This window comes from Rhincodon typus, chromosome 3 (assembly GCF_021869965.1).
Source record: "Rhincodon typus isolate 14 chromosome 3, sRhiTyp1.1, whole genome shotgun sequence".
Taxonomy (NCBI): domain Eukaryota; kingdom Metazoa; phylum Chordata; class Chondrichthyes; order Orectolobiformes; family Rhincodontidae; genus Rhincodon; species Rhincodon typus.
Genome location: NC_063334.1, coordinates 114,625,754 through 114,651,763, shown reverse-complemented (window position 1 = coordinate 114,651,763; position 26,010 = coordinate 114,625,754). Strand labels below are relative to the sequence as shown.

Here is a 26,010-nt window from a genome sequence, read left to right as displayed (position 1 = left end):
TCTCGGATTCTCCAGCATCTGCAGTTCCTACTATCTTGGACCTTCCTCATGTTCACTTTCCTGCATTTTTCCCATAACCCTTGATTCTCTGACCGATTAAGAATCTATCTATCTCAGCCTTAAATATACACAATGGCTTTATACTTACAGCTCTCTGTGGCAAGGAGTTTCAAAGATTCACAACCCTCTGAGAGAAAACATTCCTCCTCATCTCAGTCTTAAATTGATGCCTTTTTCTTCAAAGACTATGCCCTCTGGTCTTAGAGTCTCCCATGAGTGAAAATATCCTCTCAGCATTTAACCTGTTAAGCCCCTTAAGAATCCGATAAGGTTCAATAAGATCACCTCTCATTCTTCTAAACTCCAGTGAGTAGAGTCTCAATGTCTTTAACCTTTTCTTGTAAGACAGCCACTCCATACTGGAGATCAACTTCCTTTTTAAAACAAACACAGAGGGAGGAAGGGCCACCGGACCTGAAACGTTAACTCTGATTTCACAGTTGCTGCCAGACCTGTTGAGCTTTTCCAGCAATTTCTGTGTTTGCTTCTGATTTACAGCACCACAGTTCTTTTGGTTTCTTTTTAAACACCTGGTATAAGTCCTCAATTCCTATGACACCATTTTTGTAGCCAGGGCTATGTATGTAGCCATAAATATTTATGTGTGATGGCCAGGGCTTCTCAAAATTTACACTTGTAACAATGTGGAATACATTTAATTTGGGTCTGATATCTATTTTCAGAGACTTCAAACCTTTTAGTGGTTGCTTTCTTCAAATGTTTATTCCTCCTTTGTAAAGATATTTGCAAAATGCTCTCGAAGTAATCTAACTTAAACCTCTGCCTCCAGACACAGGTTGCCTTATTAGTCACCAGAAGCTCTGATTTTTTCCTAAGTTATCCTCTTGCTCTTTATCTCTTTTGGTTTTCCTTGATTTTATTCACCAATAATTTTTCATGGTCTTTCTTTGCTTTATAATTTTCTTTTTTGTTGTTTCAGGCCTACTACAAAGGAAATAAAAATGGTAAGAGGTACTCAACAGATGGTCCAGCTAATAGTCTACATCATGCTCTTAATCCTCATCTTAGCTCATTGAGGGGTACATGCTTCTGATTAGTGAACAGTCAAGATTGGGACTTTGACAAGGGAACAATCTTAGATAATGGACATACAGGCTTCAGGTGTCTCAGTGTCTATTCATTACAGAGTTGGTGATCAATTAATTCCAAGCAAATAGTTCAACTTCCTACCTTAGGCAACGAAGCTCGAGATCCAGAACTTTGTGTCGTCATGGTGAGCACTGTTGTGATTCCTAAGGCTACTCTAGCAGGGGCTGCATCCATGTTTATCCAAAATGATACCCAGGATAGAATCACAATTAGAAGACTTGGAATGTACATCTGAATTAAGTAATAGCCCATTTGTCTCTCAAGATGGAACCTTACTTCAATACATGTGAATTTTCCTGCAAAAAATATAATGGAGCACAAGAAAAGAAGGCCAAATATGTTAGATCTTGTGTATGTTGTGCTTCAAACATCGTTTTCCATGCTTCAACAGATTACAATGCATGCAATTGCATCGGGGCGATTTCCTATAAACTGGTACCCAGAGTCATAAAGTCATAGAGGTCTATAGAATGGAAACAGGTCCTTCAGCCTGACTTGTCCATGCTGTTCAGTTTTCAAAATTTAAATAGTCTCATTTGCCTGTGTTTGGTCCATACCCCAACGTAGTTACCCCATCCATGTACCTCTCTAAATGTTTCTTAAACTGGTACCTGTGTAACTTTACTGAAGTGCAGCAATGCGGAAGGCACACTCATTTTTTTTGATGATGCCAAATTGTCCAAATTAAATGATATTAGCACGAGTAGAGACAATAACATGGTGGAAATGGCACTAGGTGAGTAATTCGGAAACCTGAGCTAATGCTGTCGGCATGTGGATGCAAATCCGACAATCGCATCTGGTGAAATTCAACCACCAAATAAAGAGATAAAATACTGTGCATAATAGGTTAGTCTCTGTGACATTGATCATAACAAATTGGTAAAACCCCACCTTGGTCACTCATATCCTACTTTCATCCTCAGCAACACAAGCATCATTGGACAGACTTTAGCTCTCAATGGTAACCGTTACAAAAAGAGTTTTATTGAACTGAATTACAACTGTCATTTTGGAATTAAAATCACACTCAACAGGATTATTAATCAAGCCTCTAAATTACCAGCTAGCAATATAACCAGCGCATTCTGTTACCCTTGTAATGAAAAGCACTGAAAATGAACCGGTAATATAACACTAATGAGTATCACATTCGGATTGGAAGATGTGAATGTTTGAAGGAGAAAAAAATGCATCTATCCATTGACAGTGACTTTAAATATCCAAAATAAGTCATAAAATTAATACATATAGGCCAACTGAAAAGTTTTTATCTCAGAATGAATGTTGGCAGTGCCGCATATAGAGGTAATGCACGTTTTAATGAGGATAGTGGGATATTAGTAAGGTTTGCTATGTTGGTAGTTAGAATGAGTTATGAAATGCCAGATTTATTAGCTAAGAGCTTTGTACATTATTGAAAAGGTCCCAGTATACAATGATATTGCAGCCAGTAACATCAATAATGATGCACAGCTGAAATTCTTGTGAGGAAATGTATACTAACTGATGGTTTTGTGGACTGCACATTAAATAATTTAAAACTGGCATATCTTGGTTGTAAAATATATCTTGATTTAAACCATATGGGGCTGCTGGAACATACTCAAGATTCTTTTGATATTTTTGTCTACTAAACAAAGATTTTTGAAAAAAAATCTGTGAACACCAACTTCCTCTTAACACTTAACACAGTAAGCATAAGTTATCAGAACACCCAATGTAGAAGACCATAAGACCATAAGATCATAAGACCATGATATCAGAGCAGAATTAGGCCACTCACCCCATCACATCTGCTCTGCTATTCAATCATGACTGAATTGTTTCTCAACTCTATTCTACTGCCTTCTTCCTGTAAACCTTGATCACCTTACCAATCAAGAACCTATCTATCTCTGTCTTGAATACACTCAATGACTTGGCCTCCAATAATTTCCATAGATTCATTACCCTCTGGCAGAAGGAATTCCTCCTCATTTTAGTTCTAAAGGGTGGTGCCTTCACTCTGAGGCTGTGCCCTTGAGTGCTAGGCTCTCCTTATCCACATCCGCCCTATCCAGGCCTCTCAGTTTTCTGTAAGTTTTAATCAGATCCCTCCTGATCCCTCTGAACTCCATCAGACACAGACCAAGAGTGCTCAAATGTTCCTCATATGACAAGCCCTTCATCTCTGGAATCATTCTTATAAACTCCCTCTGGAGAACATTACTATCCATTTCAAACCATACTGATAAACTGCCTTCAATCATTGCACTCTATTTAGGTACTTTAGAATTGATGTACACTATTCAACCTTTCAACCCATTCTATCAAACCACAGCTCATTAACCTGTCTTAACTCTATTAGCCTACATTTGTTTCCATTCCCTGAATACTCTTGCTTACAAAATTTTAATTTTTTTATTTTCAATTTGATTGCCAACATCAACAGTTATTTTGAGTGGCCTGGTGGTAAGTGTTGGGAAGAGTTCCAGATGTCACCTATCCTCAACACAATTATGCGTTTTTTGCTACCAAACTGATGACCTGATTTGAACTTCCAAGTTATGATATGTTCTGCTAGAATCCCCCATTGGATGAAACAGCCTTTCTTGATATACATTATCAACTTCAGTCATGGTAGATACCTCAGTTGGAACCAGTGCGTCTTCCATATTTGAGGGAATCCAAATATGCAACATTGCTTCCTAACTTAATTTTAACCCTGACTCTGTCTCCATTATTGCAATTGTTTTTCATCCTAATTTCCTACTTTCCCCCTAATTCAACATTTCTTAACCTTGTCCTGTAGTTCCCTCTGCAGAGATTAATGTCCAGTTGAGGAAGGAAAATTGGTCAAGAGACCAGAATCCCTCCTGTTTTCTACAGTGCCATTGAAATTCTGATATCCCATCATCAGACAAAGATGTCTTGTTTATTTGCTTGGCTCCTGGGTGATGTGGAGAATGAAGGAGTTAATGCAGCTTAAGTTAACTAACTCAATTTTTTTTTAGTGAGAATAGAACAAGAAGTGTTTTCCAGAAGACCAGACAGTTTGAGATCAATGGTGGAGAAACTAGAAAGAATTGTTTAGATGGAAATTAGCTGAGCTTGAGCCCAGATGTACAAGTGCCTATGATTGTAATGTGTATACCTAAATATCAGGAGCTGTAATAAAATTTATTTGACCTCTTCAGTACTACATGACACACATCGCACATTTATGTTATGTGAGCTAACGTAAGTATCAGATTGTGATAACTGCAGATCATTGAATATCATGCCTTACATACATGTCTGTACAATTCAGTGCAAAGACCATGAAACGTAGTGTAAAATAAACAGTTCTAGTCTAAAGATGTATAGGAGCAGTGAGACAATATACATAAATCCTCAAAGGTGGGAGGACAGGTAGAGAGAGCAGATAAAAAGCATATAAAATTATAGACTATTGGGACATTGAGTACAAGAACAAGGATAAACTTAAGAAGAGGTAGTGGTGTAGTGATAATGTCATTGGGCTAATTATCAAGAACCCTAGGCTCATGCCCTGAGGACAGGGATTCAAATCCCACAACTTGAATTGGGAAGAAAAAGAAAATTTACAATTAAAAAGCTACCTAATGGTGACCATGTAACTGCTGTTGATTGTTGTTCCCTTTCAGCAAAAAAATGTGGCATCCTTACCTGGTCTGGCTTACATGTGACTCCAGACCCAGTAAGATGGACCCTTAATTGCCCCCTGACAAATAGAGATGGGCAATACCTGGCCAGCAACTCCCCACATCCATGACTTATATGGGGTGTTGGTTAGACCTCAGCTAGATATTGTGTACAGTTCTGGGCACCACATTATAGAAAGGTTGTAAATACATTTGAGAGACTGCAGAAGAATTTGGTCAGTTAATAAGGGTCAAAATTTCAAGATTTTCAGCAATAGAGCCAGGGGTGAGATGAGAAACTTCTTTCCTCGGAGAGTTCTTAGGATTTGGAATGCCCTACTCGGGAGAATGACGGAAGCGGATTCCATACAAGGTTTCAAAAGAGAACTGGATATGTATTTGAAAGTGATGAAGCTACTGGGATGTGGAAATAGGGACAGTGGGACTAGCTAGGTAGCTCTTTCAGGAAGTAGTACAGACACGATGGGTCGAATGGCCTCCTTCTGTACTGTAAAATTCGATGATTCTCTGATTTTAGGTTTCTAAGAGATTTACCAGAATAGCTCCAAGGATGAGGCACTACAGTTGGTTGTCAGGATAGGTGAGAGGTTAGGACTGTGCTACTTAGAGAGGAACAGGCTGACAGGAGATTTGATAAAGGTTTTCAAAGTCAGAAAGAGTCTGGATAGAGCAGATAGGGAGAATCTATTCCTACTCAAAGATGAGTTGAGAACTAGAGGGGTCAGTTTTAAGAGATAGTAGGAACTGCCGATGCTGGAAAATCTGAGACAACAAAGTGTAGAGCTGGATGAACACAGCAGGCCAAGCAGCATCAGAGGAGCAGGAAAGCTGATGTTTTGGGTCGAGACCCTTCTTCAGAACTGGGGGAGGGGAAGGGGATTCTGAAATAAATAGGGAGAAAGGGGGAGGCGGATAGAAGATGGACAAAGGAGAAGATAGGTGGAGGAGACAGACAGGTCAAGGGGGCGGGGTTGGAGCCAGAAAAGGTGAGTGTAGGTGGGGAATTAGGGAGGGGATAGGTCAGTCCAGGGAGGACGGACAGGTCAAAGAGGCGGGATGAGGCTAGTATGTAGGAGATGGAGGTGGGGCTTGAGGTGGGAGGAGTGGATAAGTGGGAGGACAGGTTAGGGAGGCGGGTACGAGCTGGGCTGGTTTTGGGATGCGGTCGGAGGAAGGGAGATTTTGAAGCTTGTGAAGTCCACATTGATACCATTGGGCTGCAGGGTTCCCAAGTGAAATATGTGATGCTGTTCCTGCAACCTTCGGGTGGCATCGTTGTGGCACTGCAGGAGGCCCAGGATGGACATGTCGTCTAAGGAGTGGGAAGGGGAGTTGAAATGGTTCGCGAGTGGGAGGTGCAGTTGTTTGTTGCGAACCGAGTGTAGGTGTTCCACAAAGCGGTCACCAAGCCTCCGCTTGGTTTCCCCAATGTAGAGGAGGCCACAACGGGAACAGCGGATACAGTATACTACATTAGCAGGTGAATGTGCAGGGGTCAGTTTTAAAGTGTTTTGAAAAAGAAGCAAATGCAAGGAGAGAAAAAAGCGTTATTGCACAGCGAAGTAGTTATGATATGGAATGCTCTGCCTGGAAATGTGGTGGAGGCAGGTTCAATGAAGGCATTCAAAGTGCGTTGGATGATTATTTAATTAGAAACACTGTGCAGGTGTATGGGGAAAAGGCAGGAGATTGGCAGTCAATAAAGATACTCAGAGAGCCAGTGCAGAAATGATGGGCTGAATCACCTCCATCTACACTGACACAATTCTGTGATTCTGTGACAATGGTGAGACCAGGAGTGATACAGACAGGATAAGACTGAGAATGTTTTGAAATCAGCTATGTAGTTGCTCTTTTAGAATTTTTGTACAAATAAAATCTTACTTGCTATATCTGATCTTAGAGGAAGAGAGGATTAGGGACTTCAGAGAGCGACTATAGAAACTCTGAGAGGGAGAGAGGCTTTGAGACAGAGAATTGGGAACTTGAATGTTTATCTTGCATGCATACATTTTTGTCTCTAACCATCTCTGACTTTGTGGTATTTTTCCATAACACTGGGTTAGGCTCTGAGCTCACAACTTTGTGGCAAATTTGTTATCAATTTAATTCCAAATTAGGGGCAGAACAAGAAGCAACTTTGTTGCAGACTCTTCTTAGCTAAGGTCTGATTAACTAAAAAAACTCAAGACCAGTTCCCAGAAGATAACCCTTAATTTTTTTACATACTTCTATTGCAAGTTGATGAGTGACAGAACACATCTAACTTCAACACTGCATACTTGCATGCCCTTTTCACTAGGTGAAGCTATGATCATACCTGTATTGTAATGTTTTGTACAGTAGCGTAGATCTTTCTCTTCTTTCAGGACAAATTGTGGTAAGGTTAGTCCATCTGCAGTTTGCACTGGTTTATCTGCATCCCATTCAAAAATCAAATCATTCATTGTATAGCCAACTGAAGAAAGAAAGTAAGAGTAAGTTTGGGTGACAGCTGCCCAGAATCGCAGATATTATATTTACTTTGTTTTGGCGCATCATAAGCACAGACAATAAACTAGCCTCTAGTTCCTTGTACATCTGATATGCACTGTCTCTTGAAGCAACATAATGAAAACATCAATTGTATGTCAGCAGGCAAATCTAACCTACACTTCACTGGAAAATGGAGTTCCGTGTAGGTGACAGATATTGAAAAAGGCTTTTAGAGTCAAGAACAAAAACAGAAATTGCTGGAGAAACTCAGCAGGTCAGGCAGCATCTATGGAGACAAAGCAGAGTTAAAGTTTCAAGTTCAGGGAATCTTTTTCAGAATGTTCTGTAGAGGGTTACTGGACTCAAAATGTTGACTCTGCTTTCTTTCCACAGATACTGCCAAACCTGCTGAGCTTCCCCAGCAATTTCTGTTTTGCTTCAGATTTTCAATATCTGCAGTACTTTGTTTAATTTTACAATTGAATCATGAACTGGAATGAGCACAGGATGTATTTAGAAAGAGAAGGAAAACTTCTGCACAGACAGAGAGGCTGTCTATCAACATAATAATGGCATGTGAGGCACAAATCTAGAAATTCCATCTCCAAACCTGGCACCAACCCTTGGAAAGTTTAGGTACCCTTTTGGAAAGGTAACATTCCCTATTGGATATAGTTTTAAGACTTCATTGGGGAAGATCAGGTGGCCTTTGGAAGAGGTCAAGTGCCCTCTGAGATTGTTAAATGTATACAAGAATTTATTTAAAACAAAGACACACACACACACACACAGACAGACACACACACACACACATACACACACACAACTAGTGATTCTCATGAAGTCAGCCAGGTGGATATCATAGAATATGAGTTTCCTGATTGGATCTATTAATCTGGTCCAAACAGGGAGCCCTAGCTGACAGATAAGAACAGGAGTGTCAAACATCATGACACTCTGAGAGCTGCTCTGAGGGATCTGGATCAGTGTTTAGGACTTTACATGTGTAAACAGAGGGTAACTTGGTGACAAAATATTGGCCTCTGTGGAGTTATTTCAAAAACCTTTTGAACTGTCAACAGAATTGTAAAAGCTGCAGTCAAGGGAACATCTTGATAGTTGTCAAGGGGAGATGTCAAGCTTTCAAAGCATGTAAAACCCCTGACCTTTAAATGTTTGAAAAAAAAAATCAGAAATGTCACTGCTTGCTATTTTACTCTATCTGCTGACATAGCCTGGGGGCTATTATTACAGGATTAGTCTTGCAGAATTGATTTCTCAACATTTCATAATTGGGATTAGTGCTTGTTGTTTCACAGCTTGATTGACAGCTCCAAGTACTTATACACTTTTGAGATGAGAATACAAATTCCAATACCTGCTTTCATAAGGAATCACAGGAAGTTTTTTTCTTTAATGTCGGAGAACTGAAATGATTTCTATAGATCTGTAATTTTGTCTTTGCTTTGTGAAGTCCTATTTGTGAAAAACAAAAATTCTGCATTTCGGTTTAAGAAGAGTTTAATTAATACATAATCCTTAAAAACAAGTGTATATGAGCAAAAAAAAAAACTTGATCCTTCACTCATTTTACAGAGTTCTAATTCTACATGTATTTCCTTTCCATATTTTTTTCATTTTGTCACAAAGGCAATAATTTTTATAGCCTTTCTGTATGTCCAGTCTATTAATGAATTTACATCCTATCAAAGTCAAGTTCAGTTTCTCCTTCACATTGAACACAGTGATGTGTTTGCATGACAAATTGTGATTCCAAAATGAGATATCAGTATCTTCAAACTTCTTAACATAGAACAGTACAGCACAGGAATGGGTCCTTTGGCCCACAATGTTGTGCCGAACTTGACGCTGCATTCAAATTGAATAAAAACAATGCAATGGAAGAGCATGAATTAGTGTTACTAGAAATTTACTCTAAAAATCATTTCCAAATGGAAAAAGGACAGAAAAATGAAGATCTAAAATAGGTTAGATACATAGACCAAAATGTAAATGGTTGACTGGTAGAATCAACAGAAGTGTGAAGTTTATAAAAAGTTTTGAAAGGTGCCAGAATTTGCAAAGATGGAAGTCAATGCAAAAAAATCTACAGAGGATCACAGAAATTAGTACAAGGGAATGACAGAATGGGAAGCAAGTGAGAGGTAAGATCTTTGTGGTATTCACGGGTCAAAGTAAAATGATGGCAGATGGCTTGAAGAATGAAAATCTGCTACTAAACTTTCAGTTCAATGAGCTGATACATCAATCTTTGCAACAATTTTTAATGTGTTGGAGGGTTTGCACTCTGTGAACAAGCTGTATGAGCTATAAAATGACTAACGACTACAGATATTAGTGAAAGAAGTCACAAAGAATGAAGTGTGTTTTGAAGGTCAGTTGTTGTATGCCTGGATCCTTTATGAGGTGAGCCAACAATAATAAGGCCATAAAGGAAGAAACTGGCATCAATATGAGAGAACATACTGTTAACAAGCTCTGTAGCTGTGATATACTTTGAGCAACAGGGAGTAATGAATGTTATGTTCATGTTCGCTTGCATTTGAGAAACTAAGGTTAAGGAACTTAGGCCCAAAGAACAGGAAGCCACCATGGTTCAAAAGAGCAAAAGAGATTAAGTAGAGCAGGGAGTAGCAATCAGATCAGAAAAGGCACAATCTGAGAGAGTCATTCCATGGGTCATGTGAATAGACCAAGCGATAGATAATTGAAAGCTAAGCATCTGGGGAACTATTGGACTACAACCTACTAATTACTACATTTGGTATTAATGCACAACAACATAGCGTACTTGAATGGTATTGTGTATTTAATTCTTTTAAAATGAGACAGGTTTATTAAAATACCAGGAGAAGTAACATTATCCAAGAGGATTACACATTCACAGCAATTATTGACAGTGCAGAGTTGTGTTTCCATTACTGACAGCACTGGGATGCTTCAGATGAGAACAGTTTACAATTGGCTATGATTGCCCTCCATCCACAATGGATCTCTGAGCACTTAGCATCAAGCCTCACAACCAAATAATGGACACTTGAGTAAGATACCTGTGCAAATAAAACTAGAAAGGAAGCTGCTATGTTTAGAAAAGGAGGGATGAAGGGAATTTGGTGTAATTAGAAGAGAAAATATTTAATAATAAAAATGTCACAGGAGCAACTATGACAGAGTAAAGTCTTAGGAGTGAATGCATGTTATTGTACTCACATCAGCAGCCCTGCATTCAATATTGGATACTATTTAAGTTAGCAAAAATTTAAGTAAATGACCAAGATTTAAAAGATGGCAGATTGCCTTTTATATAAACTATGACACTCCTTCTAACTGCAGGAATAGCAAGAATCGAAAACATTGCATAAATAATAAGGATCACACGGTGTACTAAACAGGATCTCTTACTCTGAAGTACACATATTTAAAGTGGTCATATTGAACACATTCTGCATATGTTCATGTTCATTTGTTGCATGGATTTTTGTCGACTTCAAAAACACATGGTATAAGTTTGCTCCCCTGTAATGTGAAAGCATATGGAATTGCTGGTTCTATAACATGTGTCTATGTGATTAGCTGTTCCTTGATGACATGATATTTTAAAGAATTGATAAACGTACAATTTTTTAAACAGTTATCTGTTAAAACTAAAAGCTTGCTAACATTCAAAAGGATTGTAATTCTTTGTTAAAGTGATGAGGACAGCATTTGTTGACCATCCCTAATCGCCCATGAATAAGTGAGGGGGAACCACTTTTGTGAACAGCTGAGGTCCATGTGCTATACGTATGAAGAGGTTGAATTAGTTTCAGTTAGTTAACTGTTAACTTTTTAATCCTATTGTAAAAGTAAATAGGACCACAGATTTAAGCCAGGCTAATTGTATAGGAGCTCATTTAGAGCCAGTGGAGCACTGGTAGTGTCCCTACCTCTGAATCAGGAGATCCAGGTTCAAGTCTGACCTGCTTCTGAGATGTGTAATAACATCTTTGAACAGGTTGATTAGAAAAATAGGTTAAATTAAAGTATAGGAGTTGCACTATCAGATGATGAAGCTTGTCTTGAGTAAAGAGACAATGTTTATGAAAGATTGTGGTGAAACAAAGATATTATGAGAGACTTGGACACTCAAGTGTGGGAATTGTAATAAGCATAGTATGATCTGCATAAAGCTGAAAGCGTGAAAGTGTTTTGTAGCTTACTGGAATGAGCTCCAAACTTTGCTGTATGCATCCATCGCCTATAACCTGAAAATTCCGCACTAACTCACAAACCATGCTGATTTGGAACTATATAGATGTTCCTTCACTGTTGCTGGGTCAACTCCTTGCTTAACAGGGCTGCAAAGCTACTTACATGACACAGACTGCAGTGATTCTAGAAGGTAACTCAAGGGCAACTAGGGAGAGGCAAAAAGTGCTAGAGTAATGCTTCACCAGTGATACGTTTCATGAACAAATTTTAAACAAAATTAAGTTGTAATTGATGGTGACATGTAGTAGGTTGGTGCGGGGGGGCTATTGGTGGGGAGGGCTGTGGACTTCAGGCACCTTATCGAGCAAAGGTATTCCCAGCTGGTCAATGAGAGAATGACATTTTCCAGGAGACTGCAGATTGTGAGCAATGAGTGGCTGGAAGAAGTTATGGCCTGAAGTGTCTGTGTGCTTAGACAGGCTGAGAGGCATCACTGTCTGTAGAGGATGTGAGGTCTCATCTGCTTGGTCTCTACATTCATCCACTGTGCTCTGTAGAGTGGCATTTGACTGAGGAGAAGTGAGCTGGTCTCCTATTGGTAATGCAGTTGTGGGATGTTGTTCTATCTCACATTCCTTAGCAGAGGCAGGAGTTGAACCCGCAACCATAGTATGGTCTAGGCTGGCAGCAAGGGAATCCAACTGAAGGTGAGACAAGTACAAGCCAAGAAAAAGGACTTCCAGTAGTACACTGGCATCTACCTGATGATGTGGATATTACCCAGCTATATCCTGTACACACAAAAGAAGGACAAATCCAATCTGGTCAATTGTTACCCCATCAGTCTACTCTCAATCATCGGTAAAGTGATGGAAAATTTTATCAACAGTGCTATCTGCTCAGCAAAAACCTGCTTAGAGAAACCTGGTTTGGGTTTCACCAGTGTCACTCAGCTCTTGACCTCACTACTGCTTTTGGTTCAAACCTGGCCAAAGAGCTGAATTGCAGAGGCAAGGTGAGAGTAACTGCCCAACATGTCACACTGTATTTGACTGAGCGCGATTGCAATTAGCATCAATGAGAATGGGGGATGTCTCTGTTGGTTAGAGTCATAACAAGCACAAAAAAAGATGGGTTTTGATTGTTGGAGATCAATCATCTCTGCAGGAGCTCCTCAGGTTAGTGTCCTTGGCCCAAACATCTTCAGCTGCTTCATCAATGACCTTCCCTCCATTATAAGGTCAGAAGTGGGGATATTCACTGATGATTGCACAATGTTCAGCACCATTTGTGAATCTTCAGATTCTGAATCAGTCCATATCCAAATGCAACAGGCTTGGAACTGTATCGTTGTTCCATCACTGTCACTGGGTCAACTCCCTTCCTAACAGAACGGTGAGACTACTTACATGACGTAGACTGCAGCAATTCTAGAACAGACTTGGGCTGACAAGTGGCAGGTAACACTCATGTCACATAAATGCCAGGCAATAACAATTTCCATCAAGAGAGAATCTAAACATTGAACATTAGTCCTTGATTTTCAATGGCAACACCATTGCTCAATCCTCCTCTATCAACATCATGGAGGTTATTATTGACCAGAAACTGAACTGGATTTACCACGTAAATAATGTGGCTACAAGAGCAGGTCAGAGGTTCGGAATAACATACCTCTTGTTCCCTAAAGCCTGTCTACAAGGTATAATCAGGAGTGTAATGGCTCACTCTCCTATTACCTGGATGAGTGCAGCATCAACAGTCAACAAGCTCAATACCTACCAGGACAATCACATCACAGCCTTAGAGTCTATTGTAAAGGATGCAATAGGAAAGAGACAATTTGGAAGAGCATTTGGAAAGAGACAATACAATCAAGCAGAGCCAGCATGGCTTCATGAAAAGGAAATCAGGCCTAATAAATTTATTATAAATTCATAAGGAAGGTAGATAAAGGGTACCAGGGGATGTAATATATTTGGATTTTGAAAATGCATTTGATAAGTTACTGCAAATAAGGCATCTTAATAAGAGTCCATGGTGTTTGTGGCAATATTTTAACATGGATTAACTAACAAATAAAAATCAGAGATTTGAGATAAAGGTGTGCTTTCAGGATTGTAACTTGTAACTAGCAGAGGTCCCTTGGTGGGACTTGAACCCCAACCTTCAGGCCCAGAGATAGAGACATAATCACCACATCACACAAATATAGGTGTCTTGGCTGTTAAAGCCAGAATGGTTGGATAAAGCACCATTTAACGAACTTAATTATTTTTATAACACCTCAAGGAGGCCTGGTTAAACCGAGAAGTAGAGAAGATGAGTAGGGACCACAATTCAGCCTCACTCTTTAGGGACATAACTTCTTGCACACACCCAAACTTTTCTCCCTTTGCCTGTGCAAATTCCCCCATTCCCTCTGTTTCTTTGTCTACAGAGGATGCTTGACTTTCTGTGTGTTCTTAAGCATTTTCTGTTTTACTTGTCTGAGGACTGAGAATAAAGGTTACTTTTGAAGCAACAACAAGAAGCAATGAAATACAGGAAGGAATAAGCTGCTGGCGGTATTTCTTTTCCCACGCATCCCCAGACTGAAACATCAAAGCTCTTAAAAATTTATGAGACATTTTGTGCCCTTCTATTAGCTCTGGGGCAGAAGACTTGTTCATTTGCAATCCTCAGCACGGTATCTGCAGTGTGAAAGGAATATCACCATCGTAGATCAGCATTATGCATTGAACAGGTAGAATTCTTTTTAAAAATACTTCTCACCATATTTTTGGCAACTGAAGGCATTCCAAAATTGACAAAGACAACTGGTTTTTTTTTCTTATGTATATGTGTGGATCAAGATACTGAGAAGATGTAATAGGAAAGGTACTGTATGCCCTTCGTTAAAGTTGACTCATTTCATGTTGCTTCCCTTTAATGTCCCTGATCAATTGCTGTCAATATATTAAATTAACTTGTGAGCTTTGCTTTAACTTGAACCCCAACCTTCAGGCTCAGAGGTAGGGACACTAAATATAGGTGCCCTCACTGTTAATGCCAGAATAATTGCATAAAGCACCAGTTAACAATCCATTTAACTAACTTAATTATTTATATAACATCTCAAGGGGGACCCATGCAAACCCAGCTGGCTTAAACCCAGAAGTAGAGAAGATAAGGGGGGACTACAATGTTGTCTGCTGCAGACTTCCTGTTCTATAGCCCGAAATTTACAAATTAACTGTTTCCCCAGTGCTTGCAGCCACATTCTAAGTTCTGTGGTTCCCCCATTCCCTCAGATCCCATTCCTACCCTCCATTCTTATTTTTAAATTCTTCTGTGTCCATTGAGACCTCAGCTGATTCTCGCACATTTCCCTCGTTCACACCCAGGTTCTTGATGTGGCTCTGACTCCTGCCATTACCCTCTGTTTTCACCTTTTCCCTGGGTCTGTTCTTGTTATGTCCAGACACCCCCGGAGAGATTTCCCCATTTCATTAGTTTCCGACAGAATACCCCAAACTGTCAGTTTTCCGGGTGAGGAGGGATGAACATGATCCCTGTTTTTGTTTACCCATTCCCCCAGTTGGTTTTAACAGGATTAATTTAGAGAGGATCCCTTCCGCTGTAAATACTTTTCTCCGAGACCTCATTGACATATGCTTTAAAAGTATCAGTCTGGCCAGGCTTTTCTTGATTTAACAAGGAGCAATTTGTTACTAAATGCAAATAAAAGTAATAAAGCAACAAGCATGCCATGATATAAGGTGTGTAATTTATTTATACTTTCATATCATTTAGTTTAGAAATTGGATTTTGGAATTAGTGGCATCTGGATTTTGGTCAGTGTGTTTGATGAGTTTTAATGATTTACTTATCAGCATTTCTGGAGCCAAGATTTTTTCTTTAAACCTGTAGGAGAGAAGAAAGCTGCAGGACACCATGGTAGCTCAATGGTTAGCACTGCTACCTCTCAGTGCTAGGGATCCAGCTTCCATTTCACCCTCAGGCAACTTTCTGTGTGGAGTTTGCACATTCTCAGCATGACTATGCAGGTTTCTTCCCACAGTCCAAAGATGTGCAGGTTTAGGTGGATCAGCCATGCTAAATTACCCACAGTGTCCAGGGGTGTGCAGTAAGTGGATTAGCCATGGGAAATGTAGGGTTGTTCGAACAGTGTGGTGTGGGTGGGATGCTCTTCGGAGGGTTGGTGTGTATTTGTTGGGCCGAATAGCCTGCTTCCACACTGTAGGGGATTCTGATAAGTTATATATAATAAGAATTTGTTTGCATTAGGAAAGTTTTATAAGCAAATGGAATAAAAATTAAGAGCATTAGTATCTTTGTGCAAAGAAGGATCACTTTTTTTTTGTTTTGGGGAAAAATCCCTGGATGGGAAAGATTTTGTTTTATCAGTACACGTAGGTTCTGGTGGAGATTAAACGTGTGAATTTGTTTCTCCTGAGGAAAGAAAATGGTTACCTCAGTGTAAAAATTTTATTCTGAAAGCTCCAGACCAAAAGTGTTTAGTTAGAACCCTGAAGTAGTTATTCAAAGTTGGGGAAGTATAAACTCAGTTATGTGACAAATCAAGGAAGAGGCTGACAAATTGTCAAGTCCAGGAATTGAAAGAAATCGTTAAGACTAACTTAGAGATGTGATAGAAAAGTAAAATCCCTCTTGTTTTTCAGTACTGCCAAGTAGCCAGTGTTGGGATAGATGTGATTTCATTTGTACCGTGTTTTGAAATCTTTCCATTTGTGTTATGTAAATGGCTTAGTTTATTATTTTCCTTTGTGTAATAAATGGATGTTTTATTGTTAAAACAAAATTTGTAGCATTCCATGCTTTTGTTTCAGTGAAAGTCCTCACTAAATTAAAGAAAAGAAAAATCAAATTAGATTTCTTCTGGGATCCAACATGTTCCATAGGAAAATCAGCTTGGATCACAAAATAAGCATAGATTAGAAATTAGGCACTAATACAGAATAATAGACTTTAAAAAAGGATTGGTTCACTAAGAATGGATAGTGGCATGTTGTGATCATTGCAATGGAGGCTATCAGTAGTGTTGAAGGTGGAAAATGAACTGTTGACTTCCTAATCATTAGTTTTGCAAATTGGTTGAGATTCTGTACTTCTGAAGCCTTTTGGAACTACACGTTATAAATGGGCACAGAATTTTGCAGTTTGGGCCTGGCTTTGTAAAGTTCTTCAGCTGCTTAACACGCTCCTGGATGCTGCGTCCCATTCTGCACTGAAGTCCTGTATGTGACTAGATGAAGCCTGATCAATCTGAAAATTAAATACTGTAGGTGAGTCATTACTCTCTCATGGTATTGCACTGAACATGATGTTTCTTTAGTTTTTAGTGATTTGTTTTATATTTAATTTATTTCAGTCAGGAATACGTCATACTCCATACTTACAGTCCTGTATTTAAACTAATACGTTCTTTGTTCTGAGCAAAATATGCGTTCAGGAACCTAACACTAGCATTAAAATGGATTCTTATGAGAAACTGTGCTTCACTTAAAATCATTTCACTTAAAATCATGATTTTCAGAAACGCAGCTATAACTTTAAAAGAGGACTTCCTGTATGTTCTCGCATATAACTTCAAACCATTGATTCAATTGCTGAATAAACTGACAAAAGTTCACTTGCAGCAGCTTGTAGATCAACGGGGAGGTGTTGGCCTAGTGCTATTATTGAAAGACTATTAATACAGAAACTCAGGTAATGTTCTGGGGGCAGCAGGCCAAGCAGCATCATAGGAGCAGGAAGGCTGACGTTTCGGGCCTAGACCCTTCTTCAGATTTCTGATGAAGGGTCTAGGCCCGAAATGTCAGCCTTCCTGCACCTATGATGCTGCTTGGCCTGCTGTGTTCATCCAGCTCTACACCTTGTTGTCTCAGATTCCCCAGCATCTGCAGTTCCTACTATCTCTGATGTTCTGGGGACCTGGGTTTGAATCCTGCCACGGCAGATAGTGCAAGTTAAATTCAATAAAAAAAAAATCTGGAATTAAGAACTCACTGTTAATCATGAAACAATTGTCAGAAAAAAAAAACTATCCAGCACACTAATGCCCCTCAGGGAAGGAAATCTACCATCCTCATCATGTCTGGCTGGCATTAACTCCAAAGTGGTTGACTCTCAACTGTCATTTGAAATAGCTTAGCAAGCCACTCAGTTATATTCATCATTACAAAGTCGCAGCGAAGAAATTAAACCAGACGGACCACCCAGCATCGACCTAGGCACCATGGAGAAACAACGGCAGGAACAGCCCTGTTAACCCTGCGAAGTCCTCTTTACTAACATCTGGGGGCTGGTGCTAAAATTGGGAAAACTATCTCACAGGCTAGTCAAGTAACAACATGACATAGTCATACTCATGGAATCATACCTCATGTTGTCCCAGACCCAACCATCACCACCCCTGGATTTGTCCTGTCTCACTGGCAGGACAGACCCAGCAGAGGTGGTGGCACAGTGGTATACTAAGACTGGGGGATTTCAATGTCGTTAGCAGCACTACTGATAGAGCTGGTTGAGTCCTAAAGGAGATAGCTGCCAGACTGGGTGTGTGGCAGGTGGTGAGAGAACCAAGGAGAGGGACAAACACACTTGACCTCATCCCCCAATCTTCTGGCTGCAAGTGCATCTGTCCATGACAGTATCAATAAGACTGACTTTGTGGAAACAAAGTCCTGCCTTCTCGTTGAGAATAACCTTCATCACGTTGTGTGGTACGATCATTGTACTCAATGGGACAGACTTTGAACAGATCTAGCGGCTCAAGACTGAGCATTCATGAGACGCTGTTTGCCAGTAACAGCCAGCAGAAATGTACTCCAGCACAATTAGAAACCTCAGGCACAGCATATCCCCCACTCAATCATTACCATTAAGCCAGGAGATCAGCCTGGTTCAACGGAGAGTGTGGGAATACATGCCAGGAGCAGCACCAGGTATACCTGAAGATGAGCTGTCAACCTGGTGAAGCCACCAAACAGGACTACTTGCACGCCAAACAGCATAAGCAGCAAGTGAGAGTCAAAGCTAAGCGATCCCACAACCAACGGAACAGATCTAAGCTCTGCAGTCCCGTCACATCCAGTCGTGAATGGTGATAGACAGTTAAACAACTCGCTGGAGGAACATAGAATATAGAACAGTACAGCACAGTACAGGCCCTTCAGCCCACGATGTTGTGCCGAACTTTTATCCTAAACCTCAGGTCTATCTAACCTCCACCGCTACCTTATACTATCATCCATATGCCTATCTAATAGCTGCTTAAATGCCCCTAATGAGGCCGACTCCACTACCCTCTCCGGCAATGCATTCCACACCCCTACCACTCTCTGAGTAAAGAACCTACCTCTGACGTCTCCCCTATATCTACCTGCACTCATTTTAAAACTATGCCCCCTCGCAATACCTATCTCCACTCTCGGAAGAAGAGGAGGCTCCACAAATATTCCCATCCTCAATGATAGAAGAGCTCTGTGCAAAAGATAAGGCTAAAGCATTCACAACAATTTTCAGCCAAAACTGCTGAGTGTTTGATCTATCTCAACTTCCTCCAGTGGGTCCCACCATCACAGATACCAGTCTTCAGCCAATTCGATTCACTCCACATGATAGCAAGAAATGGTGGCGGCACTGGTTACTGCAAAGGCTATGGGCCCTGACAACATTCCCATAACAGACTTGCGATCCAGAACTTGTCACTTCCTTAAGGAAACTCTTCCAGTAGAGTTACAATCTTGGCACCCACATGACAACGTGGAAAATTTCCAAGGTATGTCTGATGCACAAAAAGCAGGGAAATCCAACCTGGCCAATTACTACCCCATCAGTTTACTCTCCATCACCAGTAAAATGATGGAAGGTGTCATTAACATGCTATCAAGCACTTGCTCAGCAATAACCTGCTCAGTGACGCCTAGTATGGATTCTGCCAGGGTCACTCAGCTCCTGACCTTGTTATAGCCTTGGCTCAAACAAAAGAGCTGAATTACAAAGGTGACATGAGAGTGACAGCCCTTAACATTAAGACTGCATTCAGCTGAATGTGGCATCAGGAAGCTCTAGCAAAATTGGAATCAATTGGAATCAGGGACAAGCTGTCCACTGGTTGGAGTCACACCTGGCACATAAGATGGCCGTGGTTGTTGCAGGTTAGTCATCTCAACTCTAGGACATCTCTGCAGGAGTTCCTCAGGGTAGTGTCCTTGGTCCAACCATCTTCAGCTGCTTCATAAATGACATTCCCTCCATCATAAGGTCAGAAGTAGGGATGTTCGCCGATGATTACACAACGTTAAGCGTCAATCGTGACACCTCCAATATGAAAGCAGTCCATGTTTAAATGCAATAAGATCTGGACAATATCTAGGCTTGGGCTGAAAAATGGTAAGTAACATTTGTGCCATGCAAATGCCAAGCAATGACTATCTCCAATAAGAGACAATCTAGGCACTGCCCCTTGACATTCAATAGTGTTACCATCACTGAACCCCTCACTATCAACATCCTTGGGGTTACATTGACTAGAAACTAAAATGGACCCCTCACATAAACAGGTCAGAGACTCGGAATACTATAGAAAGTAACTCACCTCCTGACTCCCCAAAGCCTGTCCACTATCTACAAGGCACAAGACAGGAGTGTGATGGAATATTCCCCACTACCTGGTTTCAGCTCTAACAACACTAAAGAAGCTTGACACCATCCAGGACAAAGCAGCCCACTTGATTTTTTTAAATTCATTCACGGGATGAGGGTGTCACTGGCTAGGCAGCATTTATTGCCCATCCCTAATTGCCCAGAGGGCAGTTAAGAGTCAACCACATTGTTGTGGGCTTGGAGTCACATGTAGGCCAGACCAGGTAAAGAACATTAGTGAACCAGACAGGGTTTTCCTGACAATCGGCAAGGGATTCATGGTCATCATTAGACTCTTAATTCCAGATTTGTTTTTTACTTGAATTCAAATTCCACCATCTGCTGCGGTGGGATTTGAACCCAGGTCCCCAGAACATTATCTGGGTCTACTGGATTAACACTCCAGTGATAATACCACTAGGCCACCATCTCTCACCACATTGACACCACATCTACAAGCGTCTACTCCCTCTACTACCAACACGCAGTAGCAGCAGTATGTACTATCTACAAGATGCACTGTGGAACTTTACAAAAGATTCCTGGACAGCGTCCTCCAAACCCACAAAAACTTCCATCTTGAAGCACAAGGGCAGCAGAATCATGGGAACACCACTAACCGTAAATGCCCCTCCAAGCCATTCACCATCCTGACTTGGAAATATATCGTCATTCCTCTATTATCATTGGGTCAAAATCTTGGAATTCCCTCCCACAGGGCATTGTGGGTCTACTTACAGCATAGTGACCACAGTGGTTCAAGAAGTTAGCTCTCCACCACCTTCTCAAGGGCAGCCAGAGACAGGCATTAAACGCTGGTGAGCCGGTAATGCCCAGGTCCCATGACTGAATATTAAAAATGTTTCCCTGGGCTTACGAGGAGCTTGGACTGACAATCAGTGACAGGAAAATCAAAGGTTAAGAGCCAGGATGTAAAGACTCCACCTTCCATCAATACTGATACCCACACCTTGGAGCTCATTGACAGCTTCACAAACTTTGGGTTAACAACCACTAACAACCTGTCCCTTGATGCCAAAACTGGCACCAGCATTTCCAAGGCCACAGTAGCCACATCAACATTCAAAAGTCGAGTGTGAGTCAACAGAAAACTAGCTGAAAACCTGTTACGAAATGCCAAACATTCCATTTTTACTCATCCTTGCTTGATTTAGGGTGGCACGGTGGCTCAGTGGTTAGCACAGCTACCTCATAGCACCAGGGACCTGGGTTTGATTCCACCCTCGGGTGACTGTCTGTGTGGAGTTTGCACATTCTCCCTGTGTCTGCGTGGGTTTCCTTTGGGTGTTCCGGTTTCCTCCCACAGTCCAAAGATGCGCAGGTGAGGTGGATTGGTCATGTTAAATTGTCTGTAGTGTTCAGGGATTTGTACATTAGGTGGGGGATGGGTTTGAGTAGATGCTCGGAGGGTCAGTGTGGACTTGTTGGGCCAAAGGGCCTGTTTCCACACTGTAGGGATTCTATTCCATGATTGAATCAGAAAACATGTTTCTCCTGCTGTTTGTAATTGGAAGAGTACAGATCATACCTAAGCAGCCCACAACCCTGAAAGTTACAGAACCTGACTCTTTCTGAACAACAAGTAACCTGCTGCCTTGTCTCGACACCCATCAATACAAAGACAGGTATGCTCAACCACATAGCAAGTAACTGTCAATGCAACACGTGAAAAGGTTGCTGATTAGCTGGCAAGTTGATTCTCATTGGTTGACGGGTTGCCATGGAGAATGCAATGGGCAACTATTCACCCCGACATTTGTCTATATCAAAGTCATGTACTTTTTTTCTGATAGAGTATCAGTCCTTGTCTATAAATATAGGTTGATGCTAGCAAGTGCAGGTGAACTGCGTTGTGGACCTGACAGATGATTTTAAATTGGTTGTTAATGAAATTCTATGCGAGCAGGCAATTTAAGATAATCAGCTGAGCTCATAATTTGCCTCATTTATACTCTCTAAATGTGGCATATATTCATACGCATGTGACCTGTTCTTCGTAAACAAATTAAATATGTTCAAGCCTTGGGCCCTTTTTTTGAATTATCAGCCTTGAAGGAACTTAGGAACATAGGAACAGGAGTAGGCCATTCAGCCCCTTGAGCCTGTTCCACCATTCAATAAGGTCATGGCTGATCTGTGACCTAATAGCATCCACCTGCCTACGGTACATATCCCTTAATATCTCCGTTTAACAAAAAAATCTCTCTCAGATTTTAAATAAACAACTCATTCAGCATCCACTGCCATTTGTGGAAGAGAGTTCCAAACATCAACCACCCTTTGCGTGTAGAAGTGCTTCCTATCAGCTCTGCTGAATAGTCTGACCCTAATTCTCAAATTATGCCAAATAAAAAAAACTGAAAGAACTGTGGATGCTGGAAATCAGAAACGAAAGCAGAAATTGCTGGAAAAGCTCGCAGTTCTGGTAGCATTAGTGGGGAAAAATCAGAATTAATGTTTCGGATCTAGAGACCCATCTTCAGAACTTTGAAGAAGATTTCTGAAAAAGGGTAACTGGGCCCGAAACATTAACTCTGATTTGTCTCCACAGTTGCTGCTAGACCTGCTGAGCTTTTCCATCAAGTTCCGTTTTTGTCTCAGACTGTGGCCCCTAGTACTAGAATCCCCAAACCAGTGGAAATACTTTACCTTTATCTATCCTTTCTTTCCCTGTTAATATCTTGAGGACTTCATTCAAATCACTCCTTAACCTTCTAAATTGTAGAGAAAACAGGCCTAATTTGTATAATATCTCCTCATAACTTAACCCCTGAAGTCCAGGTATCATTCTCGTAAACCCACATTTTACTCCTTAAGTTGTGGAGCCCAGATCTGCTCACTCCAAGTGAGGTCCTAACCAGGGTTTTGTATAACTGCAGCACAATTTCCAGTCCTTTAGATATAAAGGCTAGCATTTTTGATGATTTTCTGCATTTGTTATAACATTTTAAATATCTATGCACATGAAGGCCAAGTCTCTTTGAATATCCAATGTATTTAACTTCATACCACCTTGAAAGTTACCTGATGTACCATTTTACAGTCCAAAATAGATAAACATACATTTGCTTACATGGAACTCCACCTTCCACAATTGTACCCATTCGCTTAGTCCATTAATATCCCTTTGTAATTTTATTTTCTTTATTCATTCACAGGATGAGGGTGTCAGTGGCTAGGCAGCGTTTATTGCCCATCCCTAATTGTTAAGAGTCACCACATTGCTATGGTTCTGGAGTCACATGTAGGCAAGACCAGGTAAGGATGGCAGTTTCCTTCCCTAAAGGTCATTCGTGAACTAGATGGGTTTTTCCAACAATGAACAATGGATTCATGGTCATCATTATACTCTTAATTCCAGATTTGTTTTATTGAATTCAAGTTTCACCATCTGCCATGGCAAGATTTGAACGCGGGTCCCCAGAACATGATCTGGGTCTCAGAATTAACAGTCCAGCAATAATACTAGTAGCTCATGATGATCCCTTTATGCTATTATCTACACTGTCTGCAATGGAGATCAAGTGTAAAACTTACAAATTCCATATTCTCATCTGTCTCATCTTGTATACTGCATGATAGAGCACCAGTATGTTCATTTCCAAGTATTACTAGCTATTTACCTTTGTGTGGTAGTTTTGAATTACGAGTCTTTTTCTCCTGTGGTATAAATTATGGTGATCATTTGAAACTTGGCATTTTTGCATTTGTCCTGATGAGTATGAGATAACTCACTTTAGCGACCTGTCCCCCTTCAGAAATCGGGCCAAATTCTCCAGTTAAATTGACGCTCCAATGCTTTTAGGTCATACCATCGGAAGTGCCAATGCTGGCAGTCCACTGGGACATACGTGTGGAAAAATCACGGAGGGTGTTATTACTCTCAGGTTGTTCGAACAAGTAGATTAGAATTCTCAGTATCATTGGTCTTTGACTTCATAATGGGAACTGTTTGTCTATGCAGTCCTGGCTATAACATTTCTACCATCGGTGTGACTGGAAAATCACAGAGTTGAAGCATACAAACGAGACTGAGTCTCTTTCAAGACAACAAGGTGCAGAGCTGGATGAACACAGCAGGCCAAGCAGCATCATAGGAGCAGAAAGGCTGACGTTTTGGGCCTAGACCCTTCATCAGTCTCTTTCAGTTCACTTGAATGTGAAAAGAGCTTTAACCAGTTACACAGCTTCAAAACAAACGTCATACTGCTCAAAACGAGAGAAATTCTACATGTGCCCTGACCGGGCATGATCCGGAGGCAGCAGGAGGAGATTGGGGAGGTGGCAGCTCCAGCAGCAGTAGCGATGGCATCGCGGGAAGAGTGAGTGATAAGGGAAGGCCCCAGGTATCTGCGGTGGTAGTGTTGAGAACAGGTGGCTGAGGTCTCCCGGAGAGCAAGATAAGTAGAGGACTCAAAGACTGTTGAACTTATAACTTTATTCCTTTATTTTTCTGGTTTACATTGAGAAGAGCATTAATGTTAAATATTCCCTTATTTCTTTTCTACTTATTCTATAAAGGTAATTCTTGACTTTTTAAACTATCTTTCCTTTACTACTTTGTACCTAAGTTTTTTGTATCTAAGATGGCACAGTGTATGGTGACATTATACACTTTTCACTGTCCTCCAGTACTTCTGTACTTGAATATGCATGGCAGTAAAATCTAAATCTAAAATCTAAATCTAAATCTAAATCTAACTTAATTTCATGAAAGAATAATTAAAGAATCATAGCAAACATGTGACTTGTCCACATTGCACTCGGTCAATCAACTCACTCTTAAACATGCAGGCGACACAGCACATTTTTGTCTCAGCATGATACATGAAGAAGGACTTGTAAGACTTACATTGGAAGTAGCTCTCAATTTTGGTTTGATTCAAGGTAGCAAGTTAGCCATCCTGTATCAAACTGAACAGTCTGCACTCAGAGGGTTATTGACTTGTTTTTGTGGAATTAAAATTGGACATATCCATCCAATTTGCAATTGCTGCTGCAGCTTGAAATAATATACTTCAGCATGATTAGTATTGAGACAGGACAATTTGTATGTGTGTGATTGTTCTCAGCTTTTCATCCCTATTTGGTTTTAATTCTTAAGATGTTGCATGACATCTGTCTGTACACCAGGCTAAAAGGAACAGTTGTATTTGGACTTAGCAAGAAGAAGCTTGGTACCCATTTTAGTCAGAATAAAGTTGCCATAGACCCAGAGGACCATAAGGCTGTTCTCTCATTACAGAATAACAACTCAGGTGAGGAATGATTCTTTATTACCCCACTGTATAGTTAGTGAGCAATAACAATCCTAACCTTGGAGTGTGACACTCCCTTCTCCCAACTCTTTCAGCTCAGAAGAAAAGTGAAGCAGCTCTTAAGTGGTGTTGAGGATCATGGTGGAGGAGGTGTTGTCACCTATTCTTACTGATTGTGGTATATCATAGATCATAGATTCCCTACAGTGTGGAAACAGGCCATTCAGCCCAACAATTCCACACTGCCCCTCCAAAGAGTATCCCATCCAGACCCATTCCCCTATCCCTGCATTTCCCATGTCTAACCCAAACATCCCTGGGCAATTTAGCATGGTTAATCCACCTATCCTGGACATCTTTGGACTGTGGGAGGAAACTCACGCAGACGCAGGGAGAACATGCAAACTCCACACAGACAGTCACCCGGGGCTGGAATTGAACCTGGGCCCCTAGTGCTGTGAGGCAACAGAGCTAACGACTGATCCACCATGCCACCCCAAATGGGTCAGGAAGTCAAGGATCCAAGTATAGAAGGG

General features: G+C 40.7%; 1 protein-coding gene across 1 annotated transcript in view; it reads right to left on the bottom strand.

The window, feature by feature from the left end:
* The window catches only part of glra3 (glycine receptor, alpha 3), a 154,734-nt gene that overhangs the window by 19,885 nt on the left and 108,839 nt on the right, over nucleotides 1-26,010 (bottom strand). The window contains exons 6-7 of the mRNA XM_048594971.1: nucleotides 7,156-7,293; nucleotides 1,252-1,466 (exon numbers count right to left, since the gene is read on the bottom strand). Of these exons, the coding sequence (XP_048450928.1) occupies nucleotides 1,252-1,466; nucleotides 7,156-7,293 (353 nt within the window). The remainder of the gene's footprint in view (nucleotides 1-1,251; nucleotides 1,467-7,155; nucleotides 7,294-26,010) is intronic.